The sequence below is a fragment of the Mirounga leonina genome, unplaced genomic scaffold (genome assembly GCF_011800145.1).
Source record: "Mirounga leonina isolate KUSES-001 unplaced genomic scaffold, KU_Mleo_1.0 Mir_173, whole genome shotgun sequence".
Classification (NCBI taxonomy): Eukaryota; Metazoa; Chordata; class Mammalia; order Carnivora; family Phocidae; genus Mirounga; species Mirounga leonina.
Window position 1 is genome coordinate 65,651,744 of NW_023270447.1, and position 16,410 is coordinate 65,668,153.

The 16,410-nt window shown below is 50.3% G+C and overlaps 1 protein-coding gene across 9 annotated transcripts in view; it reads left to right on the forward strand.

The window, feature by feature from the left end:
- LOC118019677 overlaps positions 1 to 16,410 on the forward strand; it is a 166,873-nt gene that overhangs the window by 69,956 nt on the left and 80,507 nt on the right. For 3 of the 9 annotated variants that reach the window (XM_035019067.1, XM_035019068.1, XM_035019065.1), the window contains one exon: positions 14,572 to 16,404. The exons of the other annotated variants lie outside the window; for them this stretch is intronic. In XM_035019067.1, the coding sequence (XP_034874958.1) occupies positions 14,572 to 14,990 (419 nt within the window). In that variant the 3' untranslated portion in view covers positions 14,991 to 16,404. Of the gene's footprint in view, positions 1 to 14,571; positions 16,405 to 16,410 lie in introns of those variants that run through there. 9 annotated transcript variants of the gene reach the window in all.

Below are 16,410 nucleotides of genomic sequence, written 5' to 3' on the forward strand. Positions count from 1 at the left end.
TGTTGGCCTGCGAAAGCCGCCTCCCTGGGGGCTGGGCACTTTGCTGGCCAGGTGCGTGCGCAGGCCGGTCTCTTCCCCAAAGCCACGGGCACTTTTATGCCCCAGTTACTGCAGAAAATGCATGAATTTCTTTCTGCAAAACTAACCTGCAGCAAAAGGCATTAGATTGGCTGGAAGGAGAGACCTGAGAGGTGGGAGTCGTTGGTTCCTGGTCCCCCTGGGGACCCAGCCTCTTCTGAGCCGGCTGCTGGCAGAGACTGGGGCTGAAGCCGCCTCTCTGGTTCCCTGTTAGCTCCAGCTTCTTAATTTGATGATTCTTGAGATAGTGGGGAAGCTCTTAGCTCACTTCTCACAAGGGCGAGTTTGAATGAAACCAAATCGACTTCTAGCATCGTTTCAATCACCTGTCTGAAAGGCTTGATTTAACTCTCTGGTCAGGAAGACGGGATTCAATCAATGTTCATCCAAAAAAGTGCATTCTTCCTAAAAAATTACTTTGCATGTTATTGAATAATAGCAACACTCCCCATCTCCCAGGATCCCCAAGTTGCATTTGAGAAGAGGTACACGGCACACGGGAAAGTTGTGATTTATCTCGGCAATTTCATTTGGATGCATTTTGTGGCTCTGTCGGCAGGTGGGACAAGCGGCATTTGACTTTCCTGAGGGCAGAAGGAGCAGGTACTGGTGGCGGGGGAGGTTGCTGGTCAGGCACTCTGGCAGCTTTAATAAAACAGGCCCCGTCCCTCTGGACTGACTGTGGGATCCTGCCCTTGGGAGACCCAGCCCTGGCTCGGGGTCTGAATTTCTCGGCGCTGCTGGTTCCTGGCTCTGTGGCCTGAGAAAAGTCACTTTGCCCCGCTGATCTCAGTTTCCTTGGTTGTCCGATGGGGAGAATACCACAACCTGGTGTGGTTTTGTGAGGAATGAAAAGGACAACACGGGTAAAGTTGCTGGCTCAGGATGGTTTGAGTTCCCTTTTTGGAAGACCGTGGACGAGTCCTCTTCACTGTTAGACAGTGAATGCCTGGTGCAAGAAGACCCTAATTTGTTGACTAAATGGAATGTTTATATAAAAGAAATTTGCTTAGTTCTGAATTTTTCGTTTCTTCGGTTAGAGACGTGAAGCGTGAGCTTCAGTGACGCACATTGTGACACAGTCAATAATTTTGCTGGGGCCAGGGGCCCGCCGTGTACAGCCCCGTGAGCCAAATCTGCCTGTTTGTGTATTTATACTGTTTTGTTGGCACACGGCCACGCCCATGCATTTGCACATTGTCTGTGGCTGATTCCCTGCTGTAACAGCAGAGCTGGGTAGTTATAACGGAGACTATCCGGCCTGCAGAGCCTAAAATCTTTACTATCTTGTCCTTTACAGAAAAAAAAAAGTGCTGGCCTGTGGCTTAGGCAAGCAGTTCTCAAACTCCAGCCTGCAGCAGAATAATCAAAAGGGCTTGTTAAAATGCAGAATTGCTGGGCCCCACCCCTAGGGATCCTGGCTTCAGAGGTCTATGTCAGGGCCTAGGAATGGGCATTTCTAACAAGTTCCCAAGTGAGGGCTGAAGCTGCTGGCCTGGGCACCACACTTTGAGAACCATGGGCCGAGGCTGTTTCTTTTGCCTGGAACACATTTTCTTCCATCAGCTTCTCAAATTCCAACCTTCCTCCAAAGGTCAGCTCAAATGCAACTCATTTATTCACTCAAATGTGAGCTGAACACCTGTTAGGTGTCAGTCACCGTGCAAGGCGCAGGAGGTGTGGTTTGGTGAGCAAAACTCACCTTGTCTTTCCCTGTGGAGCTTACGGTCCCATGGGGACACGGACAATGAACAATGAAAAAGCCACAGATCAGTCCAGACTGTGAAGGGTATGATGAAGGGCACTATGACAAACAGTTAAGAGTGGGCCCCACTTGAGTTGGGAGCTGTGAAAGGTCTCTTTAAGGAAGTGACATTTAAAGGGGAGATAAGAAAGATGAGAGAAACCATCCCACAAAGAATGAGGAAAAGACTGTCTTGGGCAGAGGGAAGAACTGTGCAAAGGCCCTGGGGCAGGAAAGAGCTTGCTGCATATGAGGGAATGAAAAAGGCCAGTGCGGTTGGAGTGAAGAAAGAGAATTGCATGGTACAAGGTGAACCTGGAGATGAGGATTAGAGGATAGATCATAGCTTGCGTTATTGGTTCCAATTTTTTTTTTTTTTTAGTATTTATTTGAGAGAGAGAGAGAGAGAACACAAGCAGGGGGGAGGGGGAGAGGGAGAGGGAGAGGGAGAAGCAGGCTCCCCGCCGAGCAGGGAGCCCGATACAAGACTCGATCCCAGGACCCTGATATCATGACCTGAGCCGAAGGCAGACACTTAACGACCAAGCCACCCAGGCACTCTTATTGGCTCTAATTCTTTTTTTTTTTTTTTTAAAGGTTTTATTTATTTATTTGAGAGAGAGGGAATGAGAAAGCGCACATGAGAGGGAGGAGGGTCAGAGGGAGAAACAGACTCACTGCCGAGCAGGGAGCCTGATGCGGGACTCGATCCAGGGACTCCAGGATCATGACCTGAGCCGAAGGCAGTCGCTTAACCAACTGAGCCACCCAGGCGCCCTTGGCTCTAATTCTTAATCCCTCCCTGTATCCACACCCTAGCCAAGGAGTCACTGTGGGTGGAGTATCCTTCCTGCTTCTTACCTTTGGGCTTGGCTATGTGATTTACTTTGGTCAATGATACTTGTCCAGAAGTTCCAAGCCTAGGCACTCCGCCATCTGCATGAAAAAAACACATCCAGGTGGACCTTTTAGTTCAAAGACATGTGGAACCTCTAGAGTCAGACTAAATCACCTGCGCCAGCTGACCTATAGACATGTGATATTATGTCATTGTCATTTGAGCCCACGGTGTTTTGGGTGGTTTGTCATACAGGAACTGTTGTACTGGCTAGTGGCTTGTTATACAGTGATCGCTGACCGATATAATAATGTCAAGAAACGGAGCTATATTTTAAGTATAATTGGACGTCATTGAAAGTTTTTAACAAGCAGCTCTTTCTGCCCATGGGTCCTATCCTTGTGCTTTAATAAAACAAAACAAAAAAAGAGAAAGTTTTTAACTAGCAGGGTGATATGATCTGATTCATGATTTTAAGCCATGTCTCTGGCTGCTGTGAGGAGGGGCAGGTATATGAAGGAAGGAGGAGACTGTTCTAAGCCATCTGTATAGACCTGGAGCCCAGCAAGTGCTCGGCACAGAGGAGGTAGCCAGAAACTGTCACTCAGCCTTCCCCAGGTGGGGATAACTCTCATCCTTCCTTATGCCCCCCAGGTGGTCTCTTTGGGCCCTTCTTACCTGTGACTTGGCAGTAACTGTCCTCATTATACTCCTACCACTAGACTGTGGGATTCTAAAGGTCAGGGACCCGGCCTGACCCTTCTCTGTGTTTCCTGGACCCCTGGACCCTGCGTAGGCTTAGCTCAGAGCAGAAGTCAATAACAGCCCTAAAATGAATTGATGTAGACGCTCTTCCTGCAGCTACTGCAAGTGGGATTTTCACTTCGGTGGTCTCTAATGGATCCACACAGCCAAGTCATTTCTACAGGTCGTGGGGTGGCTTTCTTTAAAACCTTGTCAGCAAACAGGAATCACGTGAGTGGTTCCCCTTTAGTCCCAAGATGTTTGGAAGTGGGCATGGTGGAAAGAGTGCTCTGAGCCAATAGGCAAGGAGTAACTCTCCTAACAAGGCCTGAGGATCTGGAAAGAAATCCGGCACGTGTCTATTTACAAACCTTTCCTAAAAAACTTACCTGAGTGCACCCACCTGGTGGGGAGCATCTGTTCTGTGTGGATGTTTCCTAACATACTTTACCTGCAAAATCTCTGGAGGGAAAAAGCAGTCCATATATACATGCTCCGATTTAAATAAGAAAAATCTATTTTAAAAAATTAATTTGGACGACCCTGCTCCTCATAGTATTTACCCAAGAGGCTCAAAGTATTTAACCAAAAGGCTTCATGACTTACACTAGGATTATATCCCAAAGGAGTAGGCCAAGAATGGTGATAGACTTTGGATCCTTCTGTCCCAGGAAATTTTACAAAAAGACCAAAGCTGTAACATATTAGCTGGTCCAGTTGAAAGGCAACAACATTCCCCAGGTAGACTCTATTTACCTGCCTGTTTCAGAACATGAATTTTAGCCAATTCAGTAGTTCAACTCAGTGTATCAGAATACACTGAGCACCTGACATGCACCCCTCTCTGTGCTAGGCAGTGATGGGGACAAAGATGCCCAAATGCAGTTCCTGCCTCAACAGTACTAAGCTTGGGAATGAGATAAAATCATGTCTTAGAGCAATTGTTTAAAGTCAGTTTCTTTGATTAGACTGAGTGGGTCTGGTTTTGTCTTTTCTTTTCTTGTAAAGATTTATTTATTTATATTTGTTGAGAGTGGTGGTGGGGGAGGGGCAAAGGGAGAGGGAGAGAATCTCAAGCAGACTGCCTGCTGAGTGCGGAGCCCGAAGATGCAGGGCTCGATATCACAACCCTGAGATCATGACCTGAACCAAAATCAAGAGTTGGACGCTTAACCGACTGAGCCACGCAGGCGTCCTGGGTCTGTTTTCTTTCGGCAGCACGGTATTAACAACACCTAACACAGTGTCTGCCAGCACATAGTAGGTGCTCACTGAAATTTGTTTTATAATGGAGATATCATTTACATATAGTGAAATGCACAGATCTTACGGGTATATTCTAATGAGTTCTGGCGAATGTGTCCCCCCATGTAACCAACACCTAAATCAAGACTACAGCAGTGCTGTCCTATAGGAATATAATGTGGGCTGCATAGGTAATTAAAAACAAGTAGCCTTGTTAAAAAAATAAAAAGAAACAGGTAAAATTAATTTTAATAGCATATCTACTTAACATAATATAACCAAACTGTTACTTCGCCATGTAATCAATATAAAAATTTGTTAATGAGATATTTTACATTATTTTGCTCATCCTAAGTCCTTGAAAACCAGGGTGTATTTTACACTTACAGTGCATTTCAGTTCAGACTAGCCATATTTCAGGTGCTCAGGGACCACCGTGGCTAGTGCCTACTGTGTTGGAACTAGGACATTTTCATCACCCCAGAAAATCCCCGGGTTCTGTCTCCCCCTTTCAGCACTTGCCTTGTCCCCAAAGGCAACCACGGTTCTGATGCCTATCATCAGAGATTAATCTTGCCTGTTCTAGGACTTTACATAATGGGACTCACTAACCGTATGAGCTCTTGTGTTTGGTTTCTTTTATGCAGCATCCAATTTTCAAGATCCACGCTGTTGTATGTACGAGTAATTTGTTGCTTTTTGTTGCCGAGTGGTATTCCATTGTATGTGTATGCCATGTTTGTTTATCTTCCCTCAATCAATTTTTGGTTTGGAATGAATGTCGGTGCAACAGGGCAAGGTACAGAAGGAGCCTGCCCAAAGGACAAAAAGTTCTGAGGATTTGGGGGTGGCGGGATGACAACAGGTCAGGAGGAAGGCCATAGGATAATGTCCCGGAAAAGACGCATTTGAGTTGGATCAGGAGGGTACTCAGGTTTGGCACGTGGCAGGGAGGCAGGGCAGGCATTCCAAGTAGAGGAGATGCCTGGAGCAAAGGCCTGGGGGTGAGCGGTAGGGGCTGAGTTTGGGGAAGGGAAGTCTAGGGGAATGCAGGTGGTCTGGGGCCAGATTTGGAGGGTCTTGAAAGCCACTGGGAAGGAGTCTTACAGATGCATGGGCTGTGGCTACTTTGGGAGCAAGTGGACAACCAGAGATCAGAAAGATCTTCCTGGAAGAGGAGACACCTGGCACAGGCCTTGAAGGATGATCTTTTCTGCTCCTTGCTGCCCACGCCCCGGGTTCCTGAGCATCTTCCTGCACCCTTGTGTCTTGGCTTCCTCCAGCTGTCCCCTCTCTCTGAACCCCCCGCCCCCACCCCACTGCAGCAGCAGGGTTTCCTGTGCGTCTCTGGGCCTCATCCCCACAACATCCTTTCCTCGGGCCTTTCCCATGTTCATGGTTCTCCATCACAGCCTTGCGTTAACCAGTAGCTGCATTGACATGGCCCATACATCAGCCCCGGCCTGTCTCTGTGGAAAGGGGTGTCGTGCCAGGGGGGGACCACTTATCACCCTTGTCCAGCTGCTGGAGGCTTCCCTGGACTCCGGGGTGCATTCAGCTGGAGCCGTCACAAACATCACTGACTCAGCCTGTCCCTGCGCGGGGAGGACATCCAAGTAGTCTTTGGCCTTGGGAAATGGCCCCGGTGTTACCCTTGCTCAAGCCATGACGTCTCTGTAACATCGCAGACTGTGCAGCCTGGGTGGGGAGAAGCGATGGGTCATGTCATCCCATCTGGTTACAATTCATCTTCAATCAATCGCGTTGATGTATCAGGAGCTGAGCCGGAATATATCTGGTCTCACTGACTCCTCACACCCACCCGGCAGGGCCCAGAATAGCTATCCCCACTTCAGGGATTCACGGACCTACCTGCTCAGGGTCACTTCTACCGCGGAAAAGTGGCAGAGCCAGGGTCTAGAACCCTAGTCTCAGGACTCCGACTCCAGAGCTTGCTCTCCAGAGCTGGGCGGCCCAGTGAGTGGTTTCCTGGCATGGCGGCTTGCTTCTCTCCTGCCTTGCTTCTGCTCCTGTCCCTGTTCCGGGGCTCCCCAGAGAGTGGCTTATTTCTTTAAGCTTCAAGAAGAGGAGAAAGAAAAGGGGAGATGATGAAATAAATTTATTGCCATGTTAGAAACATTGGATTGAAGAATTGATCCCTATGGCTAAGTAATTTCCCTCTTTCGTGCAAAATATAAATAAATCTGTATGGCTTATGCTGAGTGATGAGCCTGGGCCACCGGCTGGATTTCACGATGTGAAATGCCCTTCAGAGTCTCTGGCTTCCTCTCCTTGACCCCATCAATGAGCTGTTCTAAATAGCCCTTGTGTTCTGCCCGAAGGAGGGATGCTGGCACCTCCTGCATCTTGCCTGCTACAGTTAGGCAGACGTGGGGACGCCTCACGGAGTCTTTCCACAGCTCAGCTCGACCCTAGCAGGTGTGGCCCAGAACTGCTGATTTTCAGAACCATAAATAGGCCAGTTTAATTATTATTATTATTATTCTTTTCTCTAGGCTAAAGGGGAGGGGTGGTGGTGGGGGGTGCTGGTGTCCCAAGTGTGTGATTATACAACACAGATCGCTCCTCTTCCCTAAAAGTTTCATCTAATTTCTGGAAGAGATGGGCAGTGTGGCAAGTCCTAAATTAACCACAGGGGGTCGGGGGGGATGGGGCGGGGCGGGGGGAGCTTTAGTCATCTTGCTCTCACGGCGGTTTAATTGTAGCATGTTTCCCTGGGGTAGCCCTTCTTTCTAGCCTCCACCTAGTCTTAGGTAAGGACCTGGGAAGAAAGATGGGGTCCTGGCTGGTGGACACTGCTCCCTCCCAGGTCAGCACTGGCCTCTGTACCCAGCTGCTGTCAGGTGGGATGCTCTGGGCTTGGAATCTCAGGAAAGGGTTTTATAAGGTGCAGGAGTTTTCTGGAAAGCAGATGGCTTGGACTCATGGAATGGTTTTCCCATCTTTGAAGGGTATGGGGGTGAAGATAGACTCCAAGGGGTCAGGCATCTAGGATTCCAGGAAGAGGGTGCTGTTGGCTTCATGGTGGGGCGGACATGGTTGTTTCCTGTGTCTTGATGTGGGATTGTGGCTAAAGAAGCAGAAGCTTTTAGGGCATATGTTGGGGGCAGGCAGGGGCCAGGGAGTCCCTCTTAGCCTTAGTTTATGTTTCGAGGCAGTCTGTGCAGCTTTTGGTTTCGGTTCCCCCGAGACTGACTGCCCTGAAGGAAAGGAAGCAGCTCAGCTCCTCACGTAGATTCTGCCTCTGGCTTTGACCTTTTGCATTCACAGGGAGTGAACATGGGGTTTAAACATGGAGGGTCCAGCCACACGGGACCCACAGTCCCTTCCCTATGCTGCTAACAGGAGTTTTGGGGATCCTGGGTCTCATGGAGTCTTGGGGTCACAGGGTCTAAGGGATTTGCCTGTGTAGTGGCCCCTGCCTTGCGGGTTCTCTGAGCCTCGCAGATGCCTTCTAATCCAGCCCGTCACTCCCAGTCTTGAGCTTGTCATTGCTTCAGACTAAGAGAGCCTTGACAAGGAGAGAAGTTGGCGCTAGAATCTGGGCTGTGTGAAGCCACCCGCGGTGGGCATACACCATTCTTGTTGGTCTTCTTGCACTGGAACCACGTTCCCATATTTAAGCATTCTAGCTTTTGAGTCTTGGAACCAGACAGCCTCAGCAGACAATCAGAAAACTCACTTTCCCAGGTTCCCTTGCCGGCAGGATACAGGCTGAGGACCAATCGGACACTCCCATCCTGGACCTCGACTAGAGGGTGACAAAGCGGGGACCTGCAAGCGCATTCCCACTGATGGCAGCAGTGACAGTGACAGATGCACCTGATTTCGGGAGGTGCTGAGGGTGGAGGTTCCAGGAGCGGCATCTGGGAAACAGGAAGAGAGGGGCTGGGGTGGTGGTGTGGAGTGGAGGGCAGAGGGACTCTCCTCTGCGTCCAGCGCTGGAGGCTAATGGTCCACGGTTTGCTGCAGTGAAGTGCCTATGAAGCTATCTCTAGGGACCCAGATGGTGCCCACCGTGTGCTGGCCTGGGAGATTGGCTGCACTCACGGTAGGAAGAGTGGAATAATAGGTGTTTGCTTCTTTTGATTTTAAGGGAAGTCCAGCAGGAGAGAGAGATGAGCTCTGGGGTCCTGTTTTCTCCAGGGTGAGGCCAAAAAAAAGTAGACATCATGTAATTCTGCTGCAGAAAGCCTTTTCTACCAGCTGCTGGTTCTCTGAGATCCCTGAAGGCCAGGTCCAGAAGTGAAGGCAGGCTGCCAAATGGTGGCTTTGGCTAGTTCTCCACTGGGCCATGTTCTCATGGTCAAGGCTCAGGGGATCCCCTCCTGCTGCCACTTTGAAGCTCTTCCAGTATAGTGTCTCTACTGGGCATAGATGAGCAGTCCCTCCATGGTGTGTTAATGTGTTGGGGGGGGGGTGTCTTTTAGCCCAGCATGTGCCCATGGCCAATATGCAAAGACAAACAAGGGCTTCTCATTGTTCTTGGGATAAAATCCAAATTGTATATGACTCCAGTGACCCGAGAGGTTTGGCCACCACCCACTTCTCTAGCCTCAAGCCTGGCTACCACTTGCTTTCTCTCTTTAAGTCATGCTGGCCTTTCTTGAAGGTCCTCAGAAGGTGTCAGAACTTGTCTCAGATTGTTCACACGTATTTTTCTGTTATCTGGAACATTCTTCCCATCCTTTCCCTGGCTAAGTCCAGCCTTTCTCTATCCTTAAGACAAACCTCTGCACAAACCAGTTTGTCTTTCTGAACCCAACTCTCTGATTGTGGGTTTGACCAGCGTAGAGCAGAACAGGTCTATCACCTCCTTTGGTGCAGATGTTATGGTGCTATTAATGCAGCCTCAAGCACAGAATTATTTTTGGTAGCTGCTTCATGACATCTACTTGCCCGTCCTTATAGACTTCTATTTCCCTGGAGCTGTCCCCTCCTGCAGGGGCTGTGAATTCAGGACTGCTCCTGTGTAGCTGGGCTCTGGAAGCAGATAGGTCTGGCTTCAAGGCTGGACCCTTGCCCCTCTCTCAGGCCCTTTTTGGCCTCTCGAGTGCAAAGCCACTCTTCTGTGCTTCTTGTGGTTCATTCTAGCTCTCCTTGTGAATATAATTGAAATTTCACAGTCATCAGTTTTTAAAATGGTTTTTTGAGCTTTGGAAGGTGGTAGGAGTCACAAAATGTCTTCAGAATATTCTCCTCAAAGCTTCTTGCAGAAGTGAGTCTGCTCCCTTCCCACCTTCCCACAAGCCTTTGCTAAGCCCCTACTGTGTGTCGGGCCCTGGGCTCCGTGCCTGGAGGAGGAAGGGCATAGGAGAATCCTGCAGACCCCCCCTTGCTGCAGTCCAGCGGGGGGTGGGGTGGGGGGGTGCTCACACTAGCCCGCTTGCTTGCATCTAAAAGCAAAGGCGGCTGTGATAAATGCCAGGCGGAGTGTCAAAGTGCGGTGGGAGCAGAGGCAGGAGGGGGCGGAGGAGGAATGTGGGATGCTCCACTGGCTTGATTTTTCCCATCTGGAAACCACTGCTCTGAGTTTCTAGGCTATAAATGCAGAGATGTTTTGAAGGGACTGAGAGGGTTACAGAGTCATCCTGCCTTCTTATTTAGAGCCTGTCCCTGCTGGCTTCTCCTTGTGAGGATGCCCACTCTGGGGCCGGTTCCCTGCCTGGCATGGTCATCCTTCCCTGCTGCCTTACAGATCCCTCCTAAGGGCTGCGATCCCGGGAAGCCTTGCTTGCTGATTCCAGTGTGGGGAGAATGCCCTTTCCTGACACTCTGGATGCCATGAGGGGCAGCTGACACTTTGGCCGTGCTTTGGGCAATCCAGAATCCTTTTGTTCTGGGCTCTTACCCCTGTAAACATCCCACTGGACTAGGCACTATTCTTTTCCAGCACCAATGATGTTGACCGAGGGGCATTCGAGCACGCTGGTTAAAAGCAAATGAGCAAAAATAGCAACTCTGCAGGGGAGAAACCAAGTGATCAGTGTTAACGTCACCAGTCACAAGTCATGTTGATATGTGCCCCCAGTACAGTGCAAGGAGCTGGGCACTGTACCTCTGCAGTGTGCTCCCCCAAACCCATAACCTCAGACTGTTCTCAAGGAAACGCCAGACAAATCTAAACTGGGGAACATCTATAAAATATATCTGTTACTCTCCAAAAGTGCCAGGGTCATGAAAGACAAGGAAAGACCAAGAGATGGTCCCAGTCTAGAGGAGACTAGGGAGATATCACGACTAACTGTGACCTGGGATGCTGGACTGGGTCATGGAACAGAAGAAGGGCATTCGTGGAAAAACCGGGGGAATCAGAGTAATGTCCATAGTTTTGTTAATATTGTTGTCCCAACATTAACTTTTAATTTTGATCAATACACGACAGTTAAGGGAGACATCAATGCTAGTGGGGGCTGGGTAGAGGGCATATGGGGACTCTGCCTCATGTTTGCAACTCTTCCATAAATTGAAAATTATTTAAAAATAAAAAGCTAAAAAAAGAGGCAAAAGAGGCAAAAAGAGGAAACAGAACACATGGACTCAGATCTGGCTCCTCTGCTTCCTGGCTGCTTGACTTTGGACATCTGACACAACTCCCCGAGCCTCAGTTTCCCCATTTGGAAAACAAGGCTAGTGACAGTGCCTACCTCATAGGTGGCTGTAAAGATGAAAAGAGAGAATCATGAGGTGCACACCCAGAAGGTGTCTGGCACACAAGAAGCAAACAATAGGGTTTAGCTATGATTATTGTTATTGATGAAGAAGGAAGTCCAACTTCTAAAAGCTGGGAGAGTATGCCAGGTGACAGAATTCAGTAAGATTTGAGCCATCCAGTGTGATTCGATTAAGTAAACATCTACAGATCTCTTCTGCATGCCAGGCCTGTACTGGGGGTTGCAGAGAAGAAATCAGACCCGGTTCTTGCCCTGGTGTCACCCAGATAAGAAGGTGGGGGGACAGACCTGGATGTAGATGATTGTGCAGAGGGACAGGCAGCTTAAAGGAGCATGTTTAAGTTGCTACAAGGTCAGAGGCAGGAGCTCTATCAGAGTCTAGGACTGGGTGGGGAAAACTTCGTGGGTGTGCTAACATTGGCACTGGGCTTTGCTCTGGGGATAGGAATTTTCTAGGTCTACCTAGAAACCTTAGTAGGCTGACAAAGCACTTCATAGGCACCTATAGGTGCTGTGCTTGATGCTTTACCTGAGTTGTTTCAAATTCTCTCCACAGTCCTGCGGGGAGGTTTTGTTTTGTTTTTTGTTTTAAACAATTTCACCCATTTCCTTTTACTTCCTTTAATTTGGCTACTAGCAGATTTACTATTTTATATTTTATTTTTTAGAGAGAGGGAGATCACACAAGTAGGGCAAGGAGAGAATCTTAAGCAGGTTCCATGCCCAGCAGGGAGCCCAACGTGGGGCTCGATCTCACGACCCTGAGATCACGACCTGAGCTGAAATCAAGAGTCAGACGCTGAACTGACTGAGCCACCCAGGTGCCCCGGAAGGTGTTTTTATTACAGATTTATAGTTGAGGCAGCAGAGGCTCAGAGAGGGAGTGAAGTTTCTCGAGGTTATAGACTACTTACTGGTTGGCAGAATTTGGATTCCAACCCATCTTGTCTGAGTCCAGAGCTGCCCGCCATGATGTAGCCACAAGGACAATGCAGGCTGAAGGAGCGACAGGTCCCCAAGTGTGGCAGGGCGAGAACAAGCGCTCGGGTGTGGTCCCCATCAGCTGTGAGGTGGCGGGGGGGAGCGGAGACAGGTTGGAGAGATGGGCAGGCAGAGCCTGGAACACTCTGCTCCCATGGGTTCAGACTGTCTCCTCCAGGGTAGGGGAGCCACGGAAAGGCTTACCCAGGGTGCAAGGCGGTCAGCTCTGTGTCCTAGGCAGCAAGCCCTGGCTTCTGTGTGGGGCGGGACAGGAAGCAGAGTAGAGGCAGGGAGCCAGGGGATGAGGGGATGAGAGCAGATGGAGAGGGACAGACGATGAGAGGGTAGCATCTTGAAAGCCTTACTCCAGTGAAATGAAGGAAGGTGAGAAAATGTGGCTTCCCGTGAGTCAACCGAGCAGCAGCGCGGCTGCCACATGGCTGACAGACTCGGGCCACCTGAACAGAGGAGCAGGGAGGGCCACCCTCTCCTCACAGCTGCCTGGACCACTTGAGCTCACTCCAGAGGGAACAGAGACATCCCAGTCTGTTTAATATGGGGACGGCATCACAGATCACCTCCAATGAGGAGCAGTTGAAGGACCTAAGGGTGTTTAAACCAGAAGAGAAACAGTTCAGCAGAAAACAGAGCAAATGTGTCTGTGCGCCCCAGAGGGATCGGGCGGTGGGGGGTACATTATAGGAGGTCGATTTTGGAAGGCCCTGTACTCTCCGTTGTTCTTCTCTGCTCCTTTCTGCTTCCTGCTTCTTTCTCTGAAGCCAGAATTTCTTTGCTTCTCTGGTCCACAGGGTGGGTGGAAAAGGCCCCTCACACAGTTTCTAGCCCCTGGTACCTGAGACTTAATCTCTTTCTTCCTCTCCCTCCACCCCCATCAGGAGTTTCCCACAATCCTTAGGGAAGGCACTCTGGTCCAGGTCAGACCACATGCCCACTCCTTGTCCAATCAACAGTGGCCATAGGGGAGGAGCCATAGTGGTCATGGGCCTGAGCAGGTGGAGGGAGAAGGAGGTGAATAGAAATGGGGGGGGGGGGCGCTGGACAGAGAACCCAACAGGTGTGGCAGAGCTAACCTCTTTGAACCTCTCTGTCTGGGCTCTTCCCGAGTTTGCCAACCTGCAGTGATTTTGGAGGGAGGGTCTGAAAGCAGAGAGTGTGTCTATTCCTTGATGATTTTTTCTGCCCAGAGATGTTGAGACTCCTCTCATTCCAGATCAATACTAGGCCCCATTTTCCAATCGTCTGGCTATTTCCCAGCTACTTCCCATTTCCAAGACTGCTGTCCAGCCAGGGCCCGGGGCTCAGTGTTTGGGGAGATGCCCCAGCTGCTGATTCCTTGGTTCCTGGGGCCCTGGGGTCTCCAGGGTGTGGGCTTGTGAAGCTAATTGACTCTAAAGAGTGGGCTTGAAATTGGAATTTTCTGGGCCTTCAGGTCCCTGGTTGCAGCATCGGATGCTCATTAAAGCACAGGTAGATGAATTGGCTCTGTGGATGCTGACTGTGCCAGCTCAGGGAGCCGCGGCAGCTGGGTGTCTAGCTCAGCGACATGCTGGCAGAGCAATGGCTAGAGTCGTGGGTGAGGCACTGACTCAGTCAGTGGGCCTGAATCCCGGTCTGTCTGTCTGTCTGTCTGTCTCACACACAATCCTAACTAGCTGTGTGACCTTGGGCAACCCAGGCTCTCTGGGCTTCAGTTTCTGTAACACGAGGGGTCGAATAGGAGGAGTCCAGAGCCTTCTTAGCTTAGGGATTTCCAGGAGGTATTGATGCCAAATGTCGGGCCAGTCTTGTGTAGGAAGTTCTTTTTTTTTTTTTTTTTAAAGATTTATTTATTTATTTATTTATTTATTTGAGAGAGAGAATGAGAGAGAGAGCACATGAGAGGGGGGAGGGTCAGAGGGAGAAGCAGGCTCCCTGCCGAGCAGGAAGCCCGATGCGGGACTCGATCCAGGGACTCCAGGATCATGACCTGAGCCGAAGGCAGTCGCTTAACCAACTGAGCCACCCAGGCGCCCCCTGTGTAGGAAGTTCTAAAACCTGAACCATCCGGACTGCCCCAGCCTGTGGGTGGGAGCACAGCCACGGTACCATTAGTCCTAGACTCTAAGAGCTGCAGACTCTATCTGCCCCTTGGGAGGTCTCCTCTTCCCCCTGGAGTGTTCCTTGGTTCTGTTAGGTCACCTACGGTAGCTGGTTCTCACATCCATGCCTCTTCTTCTCCTGGGCAGCCCTCTGCTCGCCATTTGAAGGTGGTGACTGGTCACTTCCGTTGCTGCTGATGCCGTCATTAGGAAGGCCACTTCCCAGGAGTTCTGCCCAGTATGGATGGCTTGATTCTGCTCTACCATTGCTTCGTGTCTCCCTGACTCTGCCACTGGATGCCAGAGCTGAGGGAGAGAGAGGACCCCCCCTCCTCACCATGTCACACCTGGCCACACGGGCACCAGAGCAGCCCAGCCTGGACCCAGAGTCTCACATCATCAGCCTTCATGAAAACAGCTCCGTCATCTTCTGGGCTGAACCCTTCTCCACTGGCTTCAACCTCAGCCCACGAGGCTGGGCAAGGCGACAGTTACCACCTCACCCATCCCCTACAGTCCTCATTTCAAGCTTCTGTCCTTGCCAGGAAAACACCAGAAGCTCCTAAGCATATCATCCTGTGGTGTGAACTGCCCCACTTGCTGGAAGCATCCATTTTCTTGCTCCAGGCTCGCCAGGTTACTGCCAGTCCTCCATTGGATTTCTGTTTGAGGGTTTCTGTCAATCAAAATTAACCGGCGTTTATCGAGTACTTATTGTGTAGCCAGCATGGGGGAAATTACTCTCTTCTTTTCTTTAAAAAAAAAAGTTTTCTGCTTTCTGATTTTTTTTCCCTCCCAATTTTCTCAGCCTTCTGGAAGGGATGCCTTGAATTATTCAACCTGCAGTACAGATCTCTGGAGAACATCGCCTTGCGGCTACTTTAATCACTAGAAAGGTTCAGAGTCAGTTATAATCAAGCCTGAGTCAACGTGGAAATGCTCATCTCTGGCTTGAAAACAAGATCAAAAGGAAGACCAAGGAGGAGATGAAATCTGAGAGGAGAAATGGATAGTGGTTTCCAGAGGCTCATAGGTCCTTCTCTTATTTCCAGAGGCTCGTAGGTCCTTCTGTTATTTCCGAGGGGGGTCGAGGACCAGGAGCCCCGGCCCCTGCCGGGCATGTTACTGCATATTTCCTCTGACCTTTTGTAATGTCATTGACAAGTCAGTCACAGCTCTGTGCCGATTCAGGGGCCGACTGACCAAGGACGGGACTTGTGTCTGATGGAGGTTTCGGGGTGGGGGAGCTGTTACCTTTTAAGAATGTGTGAACACAGGGAGGTGAAGCTACGGTTGGGGACAGGGCTGTTTCTACCCAGAGCTAACGTGGGGTTAGGCACCATGAGGCAAGGACTGTAGGTATGGAGAGTATGGAGGACCGGCTGGAGGCTGTCTGTAGGCATGATCAAGGGGGGAAAGCATCCTAGGGAGGTGGGAGAGGGCAATTCTGTCCTCATCTGAGCTCCTGTCTGAGACCTGGGAATGTGGGGGTGGAGGTCTGGAAGTAGAAACAAGGAGGTGCTTTTGGGGGCCAGCTTGTGCCGTCGGTGCCAGGCCGTGTGGCACGAAAGGGTGGGGAGGCGTTGTGCCCAGCTTAGCACGGGGACTTCAGAGAACACAGAGCAGCCTTGGTGTGTTGAAGGCCCAGGCTCTCTCACTGATAGCTTGACAGTGACAGGGCCACCACCTGCAGCAGCAGCAGGGCACTGAGGTGGGGGTCCCCTCTTCCCTGACTGCCCGTGATAGTCCTCCCCGAGGAGGACTCGATGGATCGGCATTGAGGGCTAGAAACTGTGCCCCTCCCCACCCCCAAGGGAAGAAGGATGCTTATTGCCTAAGTTAAGGACCTCAGGAGGCCACATCTAGGGTTTGTGGGCCTGCTCTCTCTTCTCTTTTCCATCCCTGCAGGAGACAGGATGGAGCACTGGTTAGGGCTTCTCCAAATGGGAGAAGGTCCAGTTCTCCGCCTGGATATCTCTCCCCCGT